A 23,568-nucleotide genomic window follows, 5' to 3' on the forward strand; every position below is an offset into this window, starting at 1 on the left:
CTGATTACTATTTGTATATATATATATATATATATATATATATATATATATATATATATTAGGGGTGTGCACCGGCCACTTTTCGTGTTTTGTGTTTTGGTTTTGGATCTGGATCTTTCTTCGTGTTTTGGATCTGGATTGGTTTTGCCAAAACCACCCTTCCGTGTTTTGGGTTCTGGGTTTTGTGTTTTGGATCTGGATTTTTTCTTAAAAAATAAAAAAAAACGCTAAAATCACATAAAATGGGCCTTTTTTTGTTCCTACGCTATTAATAACACCAATAACATTAATTTCCACTCATTTCCACTCTATTCTGAACACCTCACAATATTGTTTTTAGGCCAAAAGGTTGCACCGAGGTAGCTGGATGACTATGCTAAGCGACACAAGTGGGTGGCACAAACACGTGGCCCATCTAGGAGTGGCACTGCAGTGGCAGACAGGAAGCCAATCAGCGTTATGGTGCCCATTTGCATGTAGCACGAACCCGGGAGATCCGTGCTACATGCATCTGTGTGATTGGCACAGAGCAATGACAGGTCCGTGAGACCCGTCTGTGCTGCTGTGGTAAAAAAAAAAAACCTGTGTAAAAAAAGAAAAAAATGGCGTGCACCCCCCCAAAAAAGAGCAACCAGCCCCGGGCATTAGTAACCCAGTGCTGGGTGTGCTTAAATACAGGGGACAAATGACGTAGGGGTCCCCTGTACTTAAGCACAACCAGCACCGGGCTAGTCAGAACCAGCGCTAGTTGCCAAAATACGGGGACAAACGACGTAGGGGTCCCACGTATTCTGCGCAACCAGCTCTGGGCTCTGATCCGGTCCTGGTTCTGGAAATACAGGGGAAAAAAATGAGTAGGGTTCCCCTGTATGTTCCAGAACCAGCACTGGACTTTTTCTAGCGGGGGCTGATGCCACAGCCAGGGGAGCCCTTTCACCGGGCCCCCCAGCCGCAGCATCAGCCCTGACCGCTAGTCAGCCCAGGCCGGGGATCCCTGGAGAGCTGGGGACCCCCCCAATAAAGGGGTCACCCTCTCCAGGCCACCCCAGGCCCAGGCTGATAGCCGGGGCTATCCCCGCCACCCCTGGTGGCGGTGGGTGGCGGGTTGATTGTGTGGTGTGGTGTAAATGAAGAATATCAAACATTGTCTTTACAAGTAGAACTGCAAGTCCCAGCTAGCCTGCCCCGCATGCTGGTACTTGGAGAACCACAAGTACCAGCATGCAGGGCATTAAGGGCCCACTAGTACCTGTAGTTCACCTGTAAAAAAAATGTTTAAAAAAACACAGGACACACACACCGTGACAGTTTAAGTTTATTAAACATACATACACACACACATGTACACATACTCACCTATGTAACCCTGTAGCATCGGTTCACTTGTCCGGTAAAGTATCCATAGGGGACCTGTGAAAAAAAACATACTCACCATCTCCTATGCGAGGTTCTGTCCTCTTCGTTCCAAAGTAGGCATCCCCGGACTTGGCAAAAAAACAAAACGAAAACGCGATCCACGAACTTAGTACCGTTCTATAGAACGGTACTTCCCGAATGAGAGCTTAGCGGTGGGGTATCACCATGGAAACCCCGCTGCTAAGCATTCATTGGCTGAGAGAGGTCATCTCCCGTCTCTCAGCCAATTAACGGCTCCCTCCATTGTAGTCAATGGTGGGAGCCGCAGGATAAACTTTAATAACCTTGCGGCTCCCACCATTGACTACAATGGAGGGAGCCGTTCATTGGCTGAGAGACGGGAGATGACCTCTCTCAGCCAATGAACGCTTAGCAGCGGGGTTTCCATGGTGATACCCCGCCGCTAAACTCTCATTCGGGAAGTACCGTTCTATAGAACGGTACTAAGTTCGTGGATCGCGTTTTCGTTTTGTTTTTTTGCCAAGTCCGGGGATGCCTACTTTGGAACGAAGAGGACAGAACCTCGCATAGGAGATGGTAAGTATGTTTTTTTTCACAGGTCCCAAGTGGACCGATGCTACAGGTTACATAGGTGAGTATGTGTACATGTGTAATAAACTTATACTGTCACGGTGTGTGTCCTGTGTTTTTTTTAAACATTTTTTTACAGGTGAACTACAGGTACTAGTGGGCCCTTAATGCCCTGCATGCTGGTACTTGTGGTTCTCCAAGTACCAGCATGCGGGGCAGGCTTGCTGGGACTTGCAGTTCTACTTGTAAAGACAATGTTTAATATTCTTTATTTACACCACACCACACAATCAACCCGCCACCCACCGCCACCAGGGGTGGCGGGGATAGCCCCGGGCTATCAGCCTGGGCCTGGGGTGCCCTGGAGAGGGTGACCGCTTTATTGGGGGGGTCCCCAGCTCTCCAGGGATCCCCGGCCTGGGCTGACTAGCGGTCAGGGCTGATGCTGCGGCTGGGGGGCCCGGTGAAAGGGCTCCCCTGGCTGTGGCATCAGCCCCCCGCTAGAAAAAGTCCAGTGCTGGTTCTGGAACATACAGGGGAACCCTACTAATTTTTTCCCCCTGTATTTCCAGAACCAGGACCAGATCAGAGCCCAGAGCTGGTTGCGCAGAATACGTGGGACCCCTACGTCGTTTGTCCTCCGTATTTTGGCAACCAGCGCTGGTTCTGACTAGCCCGGTGCTGGTTGTGCTTAAGTACAGGGGACCCCTACGTCGTTTGTCCCCTGTATTTAAGCACACCCAGCACTGGGTCACTAATGCCCGGGGCTGGTTGCTCTTTTTTGGGGGGGGGCACGCCATTTTTTTCTTTTTTTACACAGGTTTTTTTTTTTTTTACCACAGCAGCACAGACGGGTCTCACGGACCTGTCATTGCTCTGCTGTGTCAATGACACAGATGCAAGTAGCACGGATCTCCTGGTCCGTGCGTGCATCTGTGTCATTGAAATACACAGCAGCACAGACGGGTCTCACTGACCCATCTGTGCTCTGTGTCACTGTCAATCACACAGATGCATGTAGCACGGATCTCACGAGTCCGTGCTACATGCAAATGAGCACCATAATGCTGATTGGCTGAGAGCCGTGACAGACGGCTCTGTCAGCCAATCAGCACTTTGCCCATTAAAGGCAAAGGCATTTTTTTTAAAATGGCCGCTCGAGGCAAAACCTCGAGATCCGACAGCAGATCTCGAGGTTTTGCCTCGGGAGAGGGATCCGGGGCAGACAGGGAGATCCGAGCTTGGGCTCGGATCGCCCCGGATCCCCGAAGTTCGGGTGGGTTCGGTTCTCAGGGAACCGAACCCGCTCATCCCTAATATATATATAAAGTAGGAAAGAATTATTGTTGAATGTCTTGGTAAAAAGCAAAAGAATACATTTTCTTCTGAAACTCCTGTGCTTGTCCTGCTCACAGTGATGACGGTGGCCATTTTCTTGTAGGTTTCTCCAACTAATGGTTTTCCAATACCTTATAATGCAGAGGTTCCCAAACTCCGCCATTACAGTCCACGTTTTAAGTATATCCATGCTTGAGCAACGGTGACTTAATTAGTACCTAAGTCAATTTGATTTCACCATCTGGACTCAAGCATTGATATTCTCAAAACCTGGACTGTAATGGCAGAGTTTGGGAACCTCTGCTATAATGCATAGTGTATTACATTTCTGTTCAGTTATTGTGAAATAGGATATCTGTGACTCGAATAAAAAAAGACCAATATATTCTGCTGCATTTGTCTTTCAATTGTTTTTATTATTTTATGTTTTAGAATTTGATGGTCTATTTTTAAAATATTTGTTACCTGGAGAAAACATTTTTCCTGTGGTTTGTAAATTTCATATTTAGTTGAGTAGAACTGCTCAGATTTGCTAGGGCAATGCCGAACCGCAGTTTTGTTTTTTTTAAAAGCAATCAAGTTCTGTATAGGATATTATTTCCATGCTGCAGTGTTAGGTAACCGAAAAATCTAAAACATATCAGAAAATAAACCTAAGGGATTCTTTACGTGGCTTAAAATTACTTTTCCAATACTTCCCGAGGGTTAAACTCCTGATGTGAAGTCAAAAATTGAGCTATTGATTCCTGAAAAATGGTAAGCAAAAGAAAAAAGTTTTCTCAGCCTTTCCATAGAGCAAGTCATACAACAAATCATTACGGCTGATTGCTGTAGTACCTTTGGGTGGGCTGCAACAGCTGGCAACAGCTATTAAGAAATCGCCCCATAGCTAAACACTTGTACAGCTAAATGAATATTGGGTTATTTAGCTTCATTCTGAAGGGGAAAATTTAGAACTGAAACACTGGATATTTTGTTGTGAAATAGCCTAGAACACTATTATTTAACAGCAGGGTAGGGAAGCTAAGCTTTTTCCATACAGCTAACTAGAAAGGTACAATGTGGAGTATGCAAAAAGGGAAAGTCTTCATTATAACACTGAGGTCTAGACAGATGAATGGTCTCAAGCTGGATCTCTTTCCTTCTTTCCCATCTGTTCACTATGGTTTTAATTAAATCTACTGAGAGTCTTTTTGGCCTTCCCTTCAAAATAGATATTCAGCTTGTTCCAGTGTCCATTCTTTCCTGCTCTTCACTGCCAGGAGTTAATAAGCAGACACTTGGGGTGGGGTTTTTGCCATCTTCTCTTGTCTTTCACCACCCGTCATAAGCTGTGAATGACAAAGTAGCAAGAGGTTTTGGGTCTATATGCCTTTTGTGCCTAGCTACTAACTAAAACAAACTAATTAAATATTCACTTGCGGATAGCTGGCTGATAGTAATGACAGGATTCAAATAACCTTAAAGCATTCATTGCAATGCTTGTCTATTTGATCAGAGATGTTCAGCTGGCACCTGACTCTCAGTACCATAATGGTATTCACATGCATTCTTGTACAATGCTGTCATACAGAAATCCTTCCTTTCTTCATCTGCTTGGAGAATGCCTGGCAAGGCTATTAAAACTATGATGGAAATGACAGTCAACTGTGGGCCTGTCATTCTTACTTCCGATGTCAGCACATCCTAACTCCCATTAGGAGTATATTACTACAATTTCACAAATAACCAGCAGTAATGTACTTGGAGATTCTATATCTCACATCTAAACATAGCACCTAATAGGGTTGCTGACAGTCATTTTCTTGGCACTCATTAAGTATGCCTGGAAAGGATTTCTGTGCAGAAAAATATCACTAGGTCATAAACATGTGCACATTGTTTCATATATTATCTTAGCTTAATACATAGAGGCAAATAATAATATTTTATTAATTGACCCTTGGTATTTGAGGCGTGAGATATTTTTATATTCACTGAGTAATTTGTAAAAACTGATAACAAACTATAACAATAGTTGCTAAATAAACAGTACATTTCAATAGAATGTAAGAGAAATGGAAATTGAAAATGCTATAAATCCCAATTTTTTTATAAAGACTATGCATGGATGATGTATGTAAGCGCTTTGGAATCACATTGAGGAGGTCACTAAACATTTTCTACGATCGAGTCTCATAGAAGTGCTGGGCCTGTTCAAAGTAAAGGAAGTATATATAAATATATATAATATGTAACTAAAAACTTATTGTTGCAATATGGGGCACTAAGTGAATTACTCCATATGGAAAAGGCAATAAAAAAAAAACAGAAAGAATGGCACTCTATATTGGAGTTGAAACGCAATGTCTTTTAATTTGATGCTTGTTTTAAAAATAATGTAGATTGGTTATCTAGTAAATGTATTTATGATAGTGTTATAGCTAGCATCAAAGAAGCATGGAAGTTGCAGCTGACACTAGTTTTGTGCTTATCCCCAATTTTATTTTTAGTTGTGAGGTTTTTTTGTCACATGTGCTTCTCAAACTGTCCCGTGAAAGACCAGGTTGTTCACAGGTCATCAGATTACTGTGATTTGTATGGGGATATGCACTATAGATCTCAGCCACGTCACTAAAATAGATTCTGCTACTCTGTCAGTGGAGGTGTTAAATCACCATTTCATGTTCTTAAACCTGCAGGACTCTGTAGCATAAAGTAAAAATAGGTTGATTACACTCTTGAAAACCTCAGAAGCCTTTTCACCAGAGTGACAAATTCCTTACCTCTCTCTGGCAAAATACACTGAAGTGATTTAATATCCTCTTATACTGTCTTTTTTCCCATTTTTACAGAGCTCCACTCTGTACTAGCAATGTGAATACAGCTTGATTTTGTGTAAAATAGGACACAGTTCTTGCTAGAGAACATAGGTTTGCAATTCCAAGGATTCCAAGGATCTTAGCTTACAAAAATGACTTTGTGTATCATAAGTCATCAGCATACCTTGTTGCAATCCGGGAGCTGCTGGGCATGCCCCCAGTCCCTCTCTCAACTGAATAGACGCTGCACACAGCATCTATTCATTGCTTGCAGCAAGTGAGAGGGGAACACAGAGGGACTGTCCCACCAAAATCGGGACAGTTGGGAGGTATGCATTAGCCTTTACTAAGAATGCAAATTATTGCTAATTACATGTAATAAATAATTATGTAATTAAATGGTAAAATACTCAAATTAACCAATAATCAGAATTTCTGGTGACACCAACACAACTAATCTGCAGTGTGTAATGGTATATAGTCAGGATCCCAGCAGTCAGGATCCCGATGGTCAGAATACTGACTCCAGAATCCCGACAATCATCAATATACCGGCACCGGAATCCCAATGGTCAGACTCCCGACTGTGAGTATTAGGAGTTAGGGTTGGGGCTTAGGTTTAGGGTAATGGTTAGGCACCTGGGAGAGGATTAGGGTTAGGCTGCCAAAAGGTATGGTTAAGGTTAGGACGGGGAGGGGTGGGTTAGGGTTAGAATACTTACCAACATGCATCTGGGTTTAGACCGTTAGGATTCCGGAGCCGGCATTGTGAACATCCGCATTCTGATGACTGGATCCTGTTCCCAACCCGTGTGTAATAGATAATGGTTTGCATCCAGGTAAAAAATTAAAACCTTTTTGTCAGGTTAGGTTCTTAAAATAAATATCTTAAAATAATTATCTGATAGGACAAGCCAGCTATCAAACAAGTCCATTAAATGTATTATAACCATACATCCATATTTACTAATATGACGTTCTACAAGTAAACTTTGGTTTGCTTATTGCCTGGCCTCCTGTGTTGTAACCCCTGTTTATGAGAGGAAAGGTATTTTCAGAAGACAAGATATGCAGTCAGACAACCTTAACAGCCAGTGGCGGACTGTACCTAGGAGCTGCAGAGCTGCAACCCCCCAGTAAAATCCGCCACGTCAGTGAGCCAGTTGCACTTTGTGACTGCACTGGCTATACTGTGACTGGCTGTGGCTTCCCATTGGAAGTGCTACCTGCAAGTCACACACAGGACAAGCATCCCTGGGGGATGTGTTTTCTCCCTCTGGGACTGCAAGTTCAGGCTGCAATTAGCAGAGAGCATGCTTTTGGGCAGCCCTGTCTGGCTTCTAGGGGCTGCAGCCAATGCAGTCCCTAGAAACAGATGTTTTGCACATGTGCAGTCCCAGCAGCACATGTCCCGGTGTCTGCCAGATCAATTTAACAGATGCCAGGACCTTACTACCAGGGACTACTGTCTCCTCCTCTCCTCCTGCAGTGCAGGCAGCATGGGCAGCAACAGTAGTGGCTTCTACCGTCATCCAAGAGGGTAGGAGCCACTACTACTACTAACTCATACAAAACTGCACTCCTCACACACACCATAGATTCCATAATCACTAGGAAAAGAAACATTACCACATTACAGGTGTAAATCAAATAATTCTTAAAGGAGGGGGTGACCCACAACGCAACCCCCGGGTTTAAAATGGCTTACAAATCAGCATTACACCTCACTTCGAAACTGTCATTTAATAAAAACAAATAGCTAATCAGTTATTTGTAATCAATAATTGAAATGACCTAAGGTTTTCCTTCTTGTGTTATGTGTGTTTATATTTTTGGTGCATTATTATGAATGGTATTATGGATGTACTGCTGCAGGACAAATCTTATTCTCTGCACTCATGTACTGCATTCTCGTTTTGCATTGAATATTATACATTTCAAAATGATTTATTGCATAATTAAAAAGCCACTTAGGGGTAAAAAATTTAAATCACCCAAAATAACTAAGCCCACTAAACTAAAAAATTTTGTCACTAACTTATTTTTTTTATATTTTGGACAGGGAAAAATAAATTTTTGTAGTTAAGAAAGAACAAGTTTTCACAATGGAAATGTAAAGGTATAAGTGTGTAAAACCAGAGAGTGTTTGGGAATACTGATTGAACTGTGGGCCTGATTCAGACCCGGTCGCTCTGACAGAGCGCTCGCTCTGAATCAGGGCCGGGCTTTCTTTTTTTTTGGTGCAGCCTCTTGGCCACTCGCATAGCTGTGGGTGACCACCCACAGCTATTGCGAGCGGCCAGGATGATGGTCGCGGAGGTCAAGACCATAGCGACCATCAGGCTTGCGACGAGACCCTTGTGGTAGGGTCTCATGGCCGCAAGCCCCAGAGAGCTTTCGGCTCTAACAGAGCCGGAAGCTCTCCCACTGACATCACTTGTGATGTCAGTGGGGCGCCCCCAAATGGCAGGCGTTCTCATGGGAACGCCTCCGTTCAGCGCTTGCGACCGGGTCTGAATCAGGCCCTGTGTATGTGGCTAAATTCTGTTTAAACACAGAAATAAATTACTTTATGCATTGCTCTGAAAACTTACCAGATAATATAATTACTACATTGAACTATGTAGTAGAACTGTGGAGGTACCATACCAGGACAAATCCATAGGGTATATAGGGCCTGATTCACTACGGAACGCAACTGCAAATGCAATAGCGATTACGCATGCAGTTCAACTGTGTTAGTATGCTAATCCATTGCAATTACAATGCCACCACAGCACTACATAAGGACACCCACTTTACCTTACACACATCCATAATGTTTAGCAAGACTGCGAAAACATCAGTACAATCGAGTACCATCGCAGCCACACACACACTTGCACAAGATCTGACCTTACATAGGAATTGCTAACTTCAGCGCACGCTATCAAGCCTTAGGCTGCATAGGGCATCGCAATGGCTAATTTATGCACGCACCTGCAACGGCATTCAAACGCACTGGCACGCTTGCGTTTTGCCAACCACCCCCCCGTCACCTCCCACAAATGGCACTTCCTGACAAACACTCTGCGATGGGTCTGCGTAGTCACTGTGATTGCAGTCGCAACAATCGGCCAATTGCAGACCCTCCAACATGACTCCTTCCACCCGGTACAAAATGCTCTGCTCCTGGACTTCCTTCTTCTGATTACAGCCACCTGTGGTGAAACACCTGTCTCATCGATGAACTAGCTCAACACAGGTGGTTGCAATCATTAATTAGGTGGGAAGTCCAGGAGCAGAGCATTTTGTACCTGGTCCAAGAGATCATGTTGGAGGGTAGGCGACTGTGTGTGTGTATTACAACTGCATTCCTTGCTGAATCAGGCCCATAGATTCACTCATGTCCACCAGCCCCTTAACTCCCACACATGTCCTGGCTCATAGTCTAGAGTAGAACATATGTAATTATATGTGGGTAGTGTGTCTACTGTCTCCTGCCTGCAAACACTAATAGCCGGCTAGATTAACAGTGCACCCATAGGCACCTATGGTGACGCTAAATGACCCAGGTGCAACTAAGATGAAATGTCAATTACTGTTGGGTGTCTTTTTCAGCACTTGTTTTGTCATCTGTAGCAACAGAAATCTTCTTCTCCTCACATGAAGAGTGTGATGGAAGCAAGAAGTGATCTCTGTCCATATGTCAATAAAGATTGTACATATAAAATTTCTACCATAACGCAGCAGCTGCACAGGAGGCATCAGGTGAGTCTACTGCAGCTTAAAATTAGAGATGAGCAAGTCCGGTTCTATGAGAACCGGACCCACCCAAACATAGGGGATCAGAGTAGGATCCAAGTCCGGCTTGGGTTTTCCAACCTAACTCGGAATCCAAAACTAGGCAAAATGGTTTTTGGATTCTATGAAGGTCCAAGTGATCAGCGCCATTTTCACTCCAGCTGTGGAAAGTGTACAGAACAGATGTGCTCTGTGCTGCTCTATCTGTGCATGTGTTCTCAACTTCTCAAGAGTGCAGTCTTGTCAGGCTGGGGCTACTGTTACTGTTGTCCTGTCAATCAAAGGGGCTGGGGCTGCAGTACATAAAGTGCTGCTGCTTTGTTGTCCATAAAGGGGCAGGGGCTGCAGTACATAAAGAAGTGCTGCTGTGTTGTCCATGAAAGGGCTAGGGCTGCAGTAAATATAGGGGTGCTGTGTCATCCAGGGGTGCTCTGTCAATCCAGGGGTGCTCTTCCCCAGTACATAAAGGGGTGCTGCTGTGTTGTCCTGTCCATCAAGGGACTGGGGCTGCAGTACATAAAGGGGTGCTGCTGTGTTGTCCATAAAGGGGCTAGGGCTGCAGTACATAAAGGGGTGCTGTGTCATCCAGGTGCTCTGTCAATCCAGGGGTTCTCTTCCCCAGTACCTAAAGGGGTGCTGCTGTGTTGTCCTGTCCATCAAGGGGCTGGGGCTGCAGTACCATCAAGGGGCTGGGTCTGCAGTACATAAAGGGGGGCTGCAGTACATAAAGTGGTGCTGTTGTGTTGTCCTGTCCATCAAGGGGCTAGGGTTGCAGTACATAAAGGGGTGCTGTGTCATCCATGGGTGCTCTGTCAATCCAGGGGTACTCTTCACCAGTGTAAAAGAATAAAAGTTAAATAGAATTATCATTCCACAAGAAAAAAAAATATTTTTTTCAGGTTTTTTGTGTGTGTGCTAGCTACGCTATTATTGTTCGGTGACACTGCCGACCAGACCGCAGAACTGTGTGTTCAGAAATGTCACAAATCCCTGAGGAAAGTCTAAGTGTGTTGATGGGTGTCATGTGTGAGTCTGACCTTTCCAATACTGTGCTCAAAGAGGAGCCTCCTTCCACCACTTGTGCATCATCTGCAAATGTGGGGATGAGCATCACACGTCAACATGCTGACATAAAAATTGAAGACTCTTCTGTGGAAGTGCTCCAGGATGAGGAGGATATTTGTGTAGCTGACACTAATAAGGATGTTGAAGATGAGGATGCTGATGATGAGGATGTTGTTGGTGTAAATAAGGCCCCAGTGGAAACAGTTGTTGCCCATAATAAAGAAAAGCCCATTGTCATGCCTGGGTATAAAACAAAAAAAATTACTTCTTATGTGTGGAATAATTTCTACCCAAATAAGGACAACAATTGTCAAGCCATTTGTACCCATAGAGGTAGGGACCCTAAACATCTAGGAACCTCCTCCCTGTTACGTCATCTACAGTGCATCTATCAAGATTGTTTGCAAAATTTAGAAACTTTGGCTAAAAAAGTAACAACAAGCAGTCCAGCGTCAGCTAGCTCCCTTCTCTCTGCTAGATCCAAGCACCTGGCATCTTCACCACCAACACCTTCATCAACAGTATCCTCAATCATGATCGGAAGTAGTCCTGCATCCAATTTGATAAGGCTAACTCAGTCCTCCCCTATCCTGGATTCCTCAGAAGAAGCTTTGATCACTACGCCCGCTGCTGCTGCTAGGAGTAGATATGTATCCCAGAAGGGGACCAGGAAGACTACTAGTAGTAGTTCTAAATAAACAATTGACTGTTAAACAATCCTATGCAAGGGGGAGCAAGTATGACAGCAGTCATCCAGTTGAACTGCGGATCACTGACACCATAAAATCTATGCTGGTATTTGATGTGCATCCGATATCCCCCATTAGTGCAGTGGGTATTAGACAGTTAATTTAGGTCCTCCGTCCCCACTACCAAATCCCATCTAGATTCCACTTCACTAGAAAAGCAATTCCCAGCCTGTACAGGGATGTTAAAATAAACTTAATTAGTGTTCTCCAAAATGCTATTGTACCCACTGTCCACTTAATCACAGATATGTGGACAAGTGGAACAGGGCAAATACAAGATTACATGACTGTAATAGCCAACTGGGTGAGTGCATTGCCTTCAGCAGCACCAAAAGCAGCAGCATCTAAGAAAAAGCAACTTTTTCAGAGGCAGGCTACTCTGTGTATAACTGGTTTCACTAAGAGGCATATTGTTGACAACCTTTTAGAAAAACTCAGGGAAGTCATTGCAAAATGGCTTACCCCGTTTTTACTCTCCTCGGGATTTGTGATTTCTGACAATGCCAAGTTTGCGAGAGAATTACAGCTGGGTGAATTCCAACACGTCCCATGTTTTGCTCACACTATTAACTTGGTGGTCCAAGTTTTTTTAAAAAAAGACAGGGCCATGGATGAGATGCTTCCTGTGGCCTGCAAAATTTTGGGGCATTTTCGCCATTCACCAGGTGCATGTAGAAGATTGCAGCACCTTCAAGAAATGTTAAATTTGCACTGTCACCAGCTGCAGCAAGAGGTAGTTATGAGGTGGAACACCACCTTTTATATGCTTGAGCGGATGGAAGAACAGCAAAAATCCATCCAAAGCTACACAACGAAGTATAATATAGGAAGAGGAGGGAGACTGTACCTTACTCAAGCTCAGTGGAAAATACTTTCTGTGTTGTACAAAGTGCTGAAACCCTTTGAAGTAGTCACCTGTGAAGTGAGTTCAGACACTGCCAGCTTGAGTCAGGTAATTCCCATCATTAGACTGTTGGAAAAGCAGCTTGAGAAACTGCAGGAGGAGCTGAAACAAAGCAATTCCGCTAAGTATGTTGGACTTGTAGATTAAGTCCTTTATTCGCTTCACCAGGATCCAAGGATTGTCAGGATCTTCCAATTGGAGAAATACATTTGGCGACCATGCTCGATCCTAGGTTTAAGTCATACGCTGTGTCTTTCTTCCCAATGGACACAGATCTGAAGAGATGAAAAGAGCTGTTGGTAAGCAAATTGTCAGCTCAAGCAGAATTTTTTTATTACACCTGGTCGGGTCCAGTGGCGGTTCTAGGGGTGGGCAAGCAGGGCTATTGCCCGAGGCACAGCGATCTGAGGGCGAGGCCGCAGTCACCCCACCGGCGCCATCTAATCTGATGAGCCTGCCCACTGTTTCCTGCCACACCACAACTATTATGGATAGTAATGCGGCTGCACCACCATGGGAGGACCTCCTGGTCTTCCAACTAAAAGCACTTAGCTCCGTTTCCCTTGTCTTCGGACTCGGAGCAAGGAGAATTGTACCCTGGTATGCAAGGGACGTCACGTTACATCATGTGCGCGCCCTCTCTCTGTGCCACTGCCTGAGAAGAGCAATGGAGGAGCTGTACACCAAAGTCCGGTGGAGGAGGACGCGCGACAGTGACTGCATGAACATGTGACATCCAGACTGACAGCTGCCTTAAGAAGAGGAGGGGGCTGTTATCCAGGTTAAAGATCCGAATATTGTTGTTAGGTAAGTAAATTTTTGATGCTGCTGCCTGCAAGGAAGGGAGAGGGGGAAGGGAATGCATTATTTAATTTTCAAATGGCAGAAACTCCTATATTTCTTCATTAGTTTGTGAAAATACATCAATGTTAAGAGACATGTAGGCAGGGCCGCCATCAGAAATGGTGGGGCCCGGGACTGTCATAATAGGCAGGGCCCCCCTCAACCTTCACAAACCCCCACCACTTCCCACAACCCCGCTTCCCCCGCTACCATACCTATACACAATATTATATATATATATATAATGGTGCCCCTTATGCAGTGCCCCCAGTAGTTGCCCCAATAACGAGCCCCCTGTAATGCCCCCAGTAGTGAGCCCCCTGTAATGCCCCCAGTAGTGAGCCCCTTGTAATGCCCCCAGTAGTGAGCCCCTTGTAATTGCCCCCAGTAGTGAGCCCCCTGTATTGCCCCAGTAGTGAGCCCCTTGTAGCTACCCCCAGTAGTGACTCCCTGTAGCTGCCCCCAGTAGTGAGCCCCCTGTAATGCCCCCAGTAGTGACCCTCTGTAGCTGCCCCCAGTAGTGGGCCCCCTGTAATGCCCCCAGTAGTGAGCACCCTATAATGCCCCCAGTAGTGACCGCCTGTAGCTGCCCCCAGTAGTGACCCCCTGTAGCTGCCCCCAGTAGTGACCCCCAGTAGCTGCCCCCTGTAGTGAGCCCCCTGTAGTGACCCCCCCTGTAGCTGCCCCCAGTAGTGACCCCCTGTAGCTGCCCCCAGTAGTGACCCCCTGTAGCTGCCCCCAGTAGTGAGCCCCCTGTAGTGAGCCCCCTGTAACTTCCCCCCACGCGCGCGGGCGCAAGCACACAAAAAAAAAAAAAAAAAAACTTACCTTTATCCCGCTCCTGTGAAGCCACTGACCGCCCCGTCGCCCGCTCCTCGGCACTATGGGAGTGACGTCATGACGTCACTCCCATTGTGCACTGCGGGACCCGGAAGACGGTGTGAGCTCCGTCCTCCGGCTGCCGCCGGGGGTTTGAGCAGGAGCCGGGCGTCCGCTGGTAACACAATCTCAGCGGGCGCCCGGCATAAGGAAGGTGCAGGGGGTGCGATCGCTGGGCCAGCGGGCCCCATAGCAACCGCACCCCCTTCACCCTCCATAGTTATGCCATTAGCTGCCGGGCCCGGCTGGGTGAGGTGACAAGTCACTGAACTGTGACTAATGTGCGGCGGAGGCGGCAGATGTATAGTAGAGGATGCCGCCAGACCTGTCACTGTGGCACTTGCGGCCAGGGGGTTAGTAGTAGTGGCACTGGCTGGCAGTATATAGCAGGCGCTGGGCGGGCCCCCCGAGTGTCCGGGCCCGGTACTGCAGTACCGGCAGTCCCCCCCTGATGGCGGCCCTGCATGTAGGTATAAAAGACCATGCTAGTATATTTAAATAACTTTTACTCTTCTTTTTTTTTATTAACTCCCTAACCTTTTTTTTGTGCTAAATATGATCATCAAAAAGATATATGTGTATGTGTGTGTATATATATAAATATATATATATATATATATATATATATATATACACACACATTATATACTATATACATTATATACTATATAAACACAGTGTTCTCGCCACATTTATTCCTCGGGCAGACCGTCCGGCAAGATTCCCGTGCTGAGAGTGTGATGAGTGTCATGCTGCACAGACGTTTCATATAGAAACATTGGTGCAGCGCGACTTGCTGGCCACATCAGAGTGCCAGGCTGCATGAGACTGGAGCGCAGAGCAGATCCCTTCCACAGTCAAGGAAGGGTGCATGGTTAATGGCAGAAACAGTCACTGGTTAACAGTGAAGAGAGTGGACTGCCTGTATCCACTCTCTGCGTTTTAGCGGCCGCGTGTTTGTTACTGGGTGGTTGGAGTTTTAGTGCATGTGGTCTAGTCTTTTTAGGAACAGCAAAGAGACAGAGGTGGGCTGCTGGTTTGCTGTCCACATAGGGGCACTATGTTTAACCCACATTTTGCAGCTTCCAGGACCATAGCAATGTGCACATTGGCCCTGATTCAGACCCACTCGCGAGCGGCTGTCCGCTCGCAAGTGGGTCGATGGTCTGCACTGCGCATGCGCACGACGGAGGGAGCTCCGTCGTGCGCATGCGCAAGATGCGACGAGCGAAGGACTTTCCTTCGCTCGTAGTGTCTGATCAAAGGGGGCGTGCCGTCGATGTTGATTGACAGCATGCCCCCTTTGGTGGGCGTGCCGGGGGCATGCCTGCCAGACGGAGGCGTTCCCAAGGGAACGCCTACCGTCAGAAGCCGGCCCCACTGACATCACTGTCACTGACGTCATTCAGACCCACTCGCAAGCGGCAGTACGCTCGCAAGTGGGTCGATGTTCCCCACTGCGCATGCGCACGACGGAGGGAGCTCCGTCGTGCGCATGCGCGAGACCCGGACTGCGACAGCCATGCTGTCGTTCCGGTTCTCGCACCAAAGGGGGCGTGCTGTCGATGGTGAGTGACAGCACGCCCCCTTTGGTAGGCGTGCCGGGGGCGTGCCTGCCAGATGGAGGCGTTCCCATGGGAACGCCTACCATCTGAAGCCGGCCCCACTGACATCAACCGCAGGCTTCTGCTCACAGTGGCGATGGTCACGATGGTTAAGACCATCGCGACCATCATCCTGCACGCTCGTATATGCTGTGGGTGGTGACCCACAGCTATACGAGCGTCCAGGAGGACGCTCCAAATTTATGGAGGTGGGCCCTGATTCAGAGCGAGTGCTCTGGTCAGAGCGTCCGGCTCTGAATCAGGGCCATTGTGTGCAGAGTGTTCCCAGACACACCACATTGTTGGACGTCATCTCAATGTTTGTCAGTGAAAATGGAGACACTTCTGTTTGATATAATATGAATTGTGGGCACTACTATATGGCAGAACATGAATGGGGGCACTATTGTGTGACATAATCTGGGTTTCTAAATTCAAACCTACTCAGAGGGGAATTGAATGTAAAGTTTCCTTCTTCCCTGAGATGGAAGTTGCAGACTGTGTGCAGCAAAAGCATGAGCAAGAGTCAGCTGGCCAAGTAAGAAAGGTGAAGGAGTTGGGGGGATTGATGGGGCATATGATCTTGAAGGAGATTGAGTGGAGAATGTTTAGGGGGAGATTGGCTAAGGCCCAAGGAGTCACAGTGCTTGAATACACAGAGGGCTAAGGCCCAAGGAGTCACAGTGCTTGTATACACAGAGGGTTAAGGCCCAAGGAGTTACAGTGTTTGTATACACAGAGGGCTACAGCCCAAGGAGTCACAGTGCTTGTATACATAGTGGGCTACGGCCAACAGACCCACAGTACTTGTATACGCAGTGGGCTATGGCCCAAGGAGTCACAGTACTTGTATACACAGTGGGGTACAGCCCAAGGAGTCACAGTGCCTGTATACACAGTGGGGTACAGTACCAAAAAATAAAGGTTTTTTTTTTTTTTCCTTTTTTTCCTTTTTAATCTTTTAACTTTCTTGAGTTTTTTTTACTTTTTTAAACTTTTTTTTTGTACAGAGCCACTTGTGAGTCTCGACACAGCCACTTTAATCAGCAGAGTATAGCGCTGCATACTTCAGCATGCAGTGTTCCCCTATACACAGTCACTTGTGCGTCTCTGGACACAACCACTTAATCAGCAGAGTATAGCGCACCATACAACAGCGTGCAGTGTGCCCCCTTACACAGTCACTTTGCCAGCACAGCCACTTGTGAGTCTCTGTACACAGCCACTTTCAGCCGAGGAATGCGCAGCGTGCGGAGCATGGGAGTGAAATAGTGCCAAGTCCCGATTACGGCGCCTTATGTAGAAGCGAACTCTCGTGAGAATCCAACATCGGGAGGATGACGTTTGGCCTCGCAGTGGGATTCGAGTCAGATGGAAAAACCAGAGGAAATTTTGCTATCGGGCCCCCATATCTCTGGTTACGCCCCTGGTTACTGCTATGAAAAAAAAAAAAAAAAACACTCCACTGGTGAAGTACTGGGCTGTTCAGTGACTTATATCGGCTGGTGTGTACATTTACTCTGCTATACTGTACCATCTGCACCAGTACACATATATTCCAACAAAAATTACCAGAAAAATCCAGCCAGGAAATCACCTTGCCATGTAAGTTGATTGAATGAGTACTTTTCAATACATTTTAAACAAGCCCCTTGCTATGCATATGTGTTAAAAGATAGCAAGTGCAGTAAGGCAAAATATGCTTGTAAACCAATGTTTTAAAAAAATATTAATTTTATTATATGAACTTACTTAACATAACAGTACCCTCACATTTATATATTCTCTCTCTCTCTCTCTCTCTCTCTCTCTCTCTCTCTTTAATTGCAAATCTGTACATATTATGTTGTACTGTGTTCATGGTATGGATTCAACCTATAAGGCAAACAGATTCCTTAGTGGTTATAGCATAATTTTTATAGTGTAAGTGAAATGCATTTCTTTGATATTATGTTACAGTGAGATTTAATTTCTCCTAAAGGATTTGGACCATTGCCACACAACAAGTGGAACAATTGCTTAACGACAAGACTAACCAAAGTCTAGCATTTGGCACCACAAAGATCTACCTAAATGTCTGCTATGAAATATATATTGTAATTTAATCATTTGTAAAAGCAAACTAGTTTATATTTAAATAGGTTTGTTCTTATTGCTATTTATTTTACACTTTGAGAAACCGAGAGTGAAAGTGTTGGAGAAATTTCAACAAAACAGTTTAACAACTGTGAGGATGAATGGTTTTATGGCCTCTTTCTATATGTCTTATACGGCCATTCCTAACAGCTTTACAAATGGGAACCAACTATGTAAGCCTACTGTGAGGGAAATGTACAGTTTTTTAACAGACCAGCATTCTTCTGGATAAAATTCTCTGGGTTCTTAATTTATCAGTCGTGCTGCGGTAATATAATAAAAAGGAGGGAAAAAGTGTATTGTGCAAACCTGAATTATTTTCTCATAAACTGGTTTTAAAAACCTCTCCCTGGTGAGTTGAAGGAAAGTCTGTCTAGACCTTTTTTGTTCCTTTTTTCATTCATTTTCTTTTCTTTCTTTTTTTATTGAAGATACAGCAAGCTGAGAATTTGTATTACAATTCGCAGCTAAGCCCCTTGACTTACTGTCAAAACACATTAAAATATCAGCGCAGACAAACCTCTGTAGAATTTGTGAATTGTACATGTAAGTTAACAAGAAAGTATTGTGTCTTGACCAAGGTTTTTTTGCAGCTAAAAACCATAAAAGAATCTTAAATAACTTAGTCAATAAAGTACAGATATATAACAAAAAATAGAAGTCAGTTTATATTTTTTTAAAGGAGAACTATATAAATAAGATATTTTATTTTTAAACAGTTGTCTACCAAGACGGTTACATCAAACATGCATGAGTGCAAATTAGGGTCGTAGCAGCGCTATTTCACATCCTGTGCCGGCCACCACTGCCCTCAGACAGGGTTATACTGGCCCACCGGGGTACAGGGGAAATTCCCTGTGGGTCCCACTCTCTGAGGGCCCCCTACTCTAGGGGTCAGTTCCAGACTGTGCACTTACATTAGTAATCTATAAGAGGGTCATTCACTAACCTACAAATAAGTCATCCCAGTGGTAAGAGCTTAGGGCCTGAATCCTAGATTTGCGCTAATGCAATCGCAAATGCATTCTCTCACGGATCGCTGTTGCTAAAATATGCTAATTCCTTCCACAGCATAGCTGAGCATAGGGACGCCCACTGTTGCCTTCTCATATCCGTCCGACAACGTGCCACAGCGTAAACATCAATAACATTGACACAGAATGGCCAGCCAGGCAGTTTGTAAGTCAAGTCCGACCTGTCTCAGACACTGTCTCTCTCCTGACAAGCAGAGAGCTATCATGCTGTGAAGGAGATAGCAATGTTTAATTTATGCACACCCATGAAACACCATTTAAACAGTCCCACATGCCTGCATTTTTCTAACAACTCACCGTTACCACCCCCAAATGCTGACTACCTGTCACTCACTTTGCGAGTGGTTCCTCTATATGAGCATAATCGCAATGCAATCTCTGCGCGTACACAGTGCGGTTTTCATGCATACGCAATAGCAAACAATTGTTCAATCTGCATAAATATCGGCTTTACAAAAATCTCTGAATCAGTCCCTTAGATAGTATATTTTTTTTACAATGGTATATATTTTGCCTTTACTAGACATAATGCTTTTAAGTTTTAGAGACTGGCCAGTCAGTGCAAGTGTCCTCAATCACATTAACGTGGTATACAGACAAGATCACCATCATGTGCTTAATTATTATACATGAAATGTGATTATGTAGGCTGCACTAAGTATGAGGAGCAGCTATTATGGATTTTGATAAATTTAAGTATAAAAAAGAGCGCTTGTATAATGAGTAAAATGTACAACTATGGATCTGAGAAAATAAAATAAATGATAAAATAGAGTAAAGGTAATTAAAAGTAAAATTAAGATAAAAAGTAAAGGATAAAGATAATAAAAATAATAAAATAATATGATCTCCGGGCAATGTTATGAAGTAAAAATTCAATTAGAGATTGTGGTATTAACCACTATGTGTTTATAGCTTTTTTGCGGGTATTTGTGTGGAGCCGGGCTGTTGGGGTTGTAGATGTTGCAGGCTTTGAGGGCTATGTCACTTGCTCAATGTTTTGGAGACACTGGCAGGTTCTGACTAGCTGACCCTATTTCTACCTTTGCCTCCTGGCAGCGGTCACCTCTTCCTCCTCGCAGTAATGCGGCAATGTCCCAGGTCCCCGTCGGTGTCTTACGTCCACTGGAAGTGGTCACGATTGCACTTTCGGTTTGGCATCTTTCTGCTATCCCACCATCCAACCATCCATCATCGATACCAGCAAAAAAGCTATAATACCGCAATCTCTAATTTAATTTTTTCTTCACAGCATTGCCCGGAGATCATATTATTTTATTATTTTTATTATCTTTATCCTTTACTTTTTATCTTAATTTTACTTTTTATTACTTTTACTCTATTTTATCATTTTCTTATCTTTTATTTTCTCAGATCCATAGTTGTACGTTTTACTCATTATACAAGCACTCTTTTTTATACTTATAATTATTATACATATTTTACATTGTAGTGCATTCACAGTACTATGGTGTATTCACTGTAGTGCATTGTTGTTATCAATCTTTTACATTATCATGCATGCCCTATCAGTATTTATTATATATATTTATAAAGGGGCGCAGACCATGCACTCTCTAATGGATAACCAAGCCTCTGTGGTGGCTGCCACACCATCTCTGGTGGCTGACCACATCCCTTAATCATGGGCCCCTACCACTGCATACCCCAGGTTGCACTGAGACGGTGCAGCCTAAGGATGTGCCAAATGCTTCTCCAGGCTGCATGTTTCCATTCCATTTGATCAACAAACCAAAGAAGGGTGACACAGAGGCAGCAAAAGTGCCAACCACTCGGCTTTGCAACCTGGGTGGTGACACCAGTTGCACGCACCTCCCTATGAACCTAATACAAATAATATCAAAGAACTATTGTCAATTAAATAATAAAAGGAAAGAGAAAATCTGTATAGCCTTATGGTACAACCATTTTTACTGGATTATGGACCACAATAGTGCATAATATGTGTATGCTATATAAATAACTGTTAATTAAATTATATTAATAATATTACTATCATTGTTTTGTCAGGCACTACAGTGCTCCACAGCATGAGACAGTGAGAAAAATAGGGCATACATGAAACAGGAACATACAAGATAGACATAATAAATATAGACATAAGAACAAAGGTTAGGGAGGGTACAATTTTGAGGATGCAACAGTGTGGATAGTATAGGTGGGAATAGGATGAGCTCTAATATAGATATGGATTTTTAAAAGCATTTAAAAATGTAAAGGCTGTGAATGAGATTTCTCTGGCATGATAGGAAATTCCATATATGTGTAGAGGCACTAGAGTACAGCGGTGGAGAATTGTAGTCACTAGAGGCAATGAGAAGTGCCAGTCAGAGGTGGATGTGAGGAGCAAAGCAAAGAGCAGAGTTATGTGTGACACCAAGGCAGTTGACTTTAGAGGAAATTGTGGAGTTACTAATGGTAATGAGGGGAGATGGTGACTCTGGGATGAGGGACAATATTAATTTCTGTTTTTAATATGTTAAGCTTTTCATAAAGTTGGTACATCCATGTGTCAGTAGTGGGGAGACAGTTGGTTACACGAGATAGTGTAGAAAGTCTATGTGAATGCCATATACTGTATCTGTATATCTAAAGGTCAGATAGGAAATAGCCACATAGAATATTTATGTTCTTTCCTTGTTTTTCCTATAATCCAATATATGTACGCACTGATGCTTGAAGACATTTCATATCTAGATTATCAGTGATATCTGATAGATCCCGATCTGATTGGACTTCAGTGAAGAATGATTATCACCATGGGTGAACAGTGAAATACAGTGATGGGTCCAACATGCCACAATACAGTGATGGGTCCAACATGCCACAATGGGTCCAACATGCCACAATGGAGATCATTTACATGGGAATATACACTGAGGAAGGCACACAGAAAAGCAAATATTCGGTCAGATGCATCTGAAGATGCGATCAGCTGTAAAACAGTATATTTTGCATTAGACCTACAGTCTAGAATGTCAGGCATACAAATGTGTATACACTACACGTCAGTTTAAAGATAGCGTAGAGATGTGGTTAACAGTGATAGCGGTTAGACAGCATTAGAAGTATAAAGTCAAATTATTTGTCATGTACACAAAACAAAAATGGTTGGACGTGTCATATACAAAGGGAGAATAGTGTCTTCTTAACTATTAATAAATTGATGATTAATAAAAAGTATTGTTTTTAATATGAAATGTATTTAAATACAACTAAAAAAATAAATATAAACTTCTGTTGTTTTAATCTTTAGAAATCAAGTGGAAATATTTATTTCCTGAAGCAGTACAAATAGAATACCAATTTAAATAATGTGAATGAATTACTAAAATATAGCTATAATGCTAATGATTTAATAATTAACAGTTGGTGTGGTCAATTTGCTATCAGTCAATCAGAAGCAGCTAGCTAATGCAGCTGTCAGTCATCACCATTGCTGTGTACCATTGCACCTGCCCTCCAGCACTCGCAAGAGATACATCACTTAAAAGGCAGATCTGTAGACAGACATAGGGGGTCAGATGCCTGTTGCTTGCAATTAGTGTAGCTGGGAGGAAACAATCCTCCAGTTCTGGCTTCAAAGTGATGTCCAATGCCATTCTTCTATTCAGATATTTAGGGGAAAGTCTGCATATCTTTTCCAAATGGAGTGGGTGGATATGGAGCTGGAGGGGGAAATGAAATTTGATCATTTATTTTATACTTGAGAAAACTATATTAACTTCCTTCCATATTCTATCAAAGTCTCTAGAGCTGTCTTCAAAGTACTATATAGTAGGAGTTATGTATTGTTTCTAATGACCCACCTGATTTTTTCAGGATTTAAAGAAAATGTCTTCACCACAATGTCAACAGTTATGATATTGACATTGTTGAAATGTTGGGGGAGAGTTAGGGTTAGTCATACTGCCGAAATCAATGCAGGATCCAACAGAAATCATCCTGATGTCACCGCCGGACCTGGAAGACACCACTGGAACCATCGCACCAAGTAACCACTAGACCATCAGGGACATTTTCTCGACATTCTAATCATGTCAACATTTCATGAGTGTCGACCTGATAAATGTTGACAAAATACACCACACACTATTTTTTGTGCCTTAGGGGTCTATTTACTAAGCTTTGGATGGTGATAAAGTGAACGGAGATAAAGTACCAGCCGATCAGCTCCTAACTGCCATGCCACAGGCTGTGTTTGAAAAATGACAGTTAGGAGCTGATTGGCTGGTACCTTATCACCATCGGCTTTATCTCCATCCAAGGCTTTGTAAATAGACCCCTTAGTTTTCAAAGTTGTGTACTAATTGTGATCATGTCTATATGGTTGTTGTTTTGACCCTTTTTCTTTGTCCTGTCACAGGATCGTGGGCTCCGTATGTTTTGACACAGATTTTGCATTTCAATTTTATTCAATGTGAATATATTATTCACTATGTGTTTTCTCTGACCCCTATTAGA

The 23,568-nt window shown here is 44.0% G+C and overlaps 2 protein-coding genes across 6 annotated transcripts in view; one reads left to right on the forward strand and one right to left on the reverse strand.

Moving 5' to 3' along the window:
- AUTS2 (activator of transcription and developmental regulator AUTS2) overlaps nucleotides 1–23,568 on the forward strand; it is a 1,638,780-nt gene that overhangs the window by 1,353,550 nt on the left and 261,662 nt on the right. The window lies entirely within an intron of this gene.
- The window catches only part of LOC148507543 (uncharacterized), a 94,009-nt gene continuing 74,650 nt past the window's right edge, over nucleotides 4,210–23,568 (reverse strand). The window contains exon 5 of the mRNA XM_088445880.1: nucleotides 4,210–4,616. Within this exon, the coding sequence (XP_088302006.1) occupies nucleotides 4,551–4,616 (66 nt within the window). The 3' untranslated portion in view covers nucleotides 4,210–4,550. The remainder of the gene's footprint in view (nucleotides 4,617–23,568) is intronic.

The sequence above is a fragment of the Taudactylus pleione genome, unplaced genomic scaffold, assembly GCF_031769625.1.
Source record: "Taudactylus pleione unplaced genomic scaffold, aTauple2 ptg000391l, whole genome shotgun sequence".
NCBI classification, from domain to species: Eukaryota; Metazoa; Chordata; class Amphibia; order Anura; family Myobatrachidae; genus Taudactylus; species Taudactylus pleione.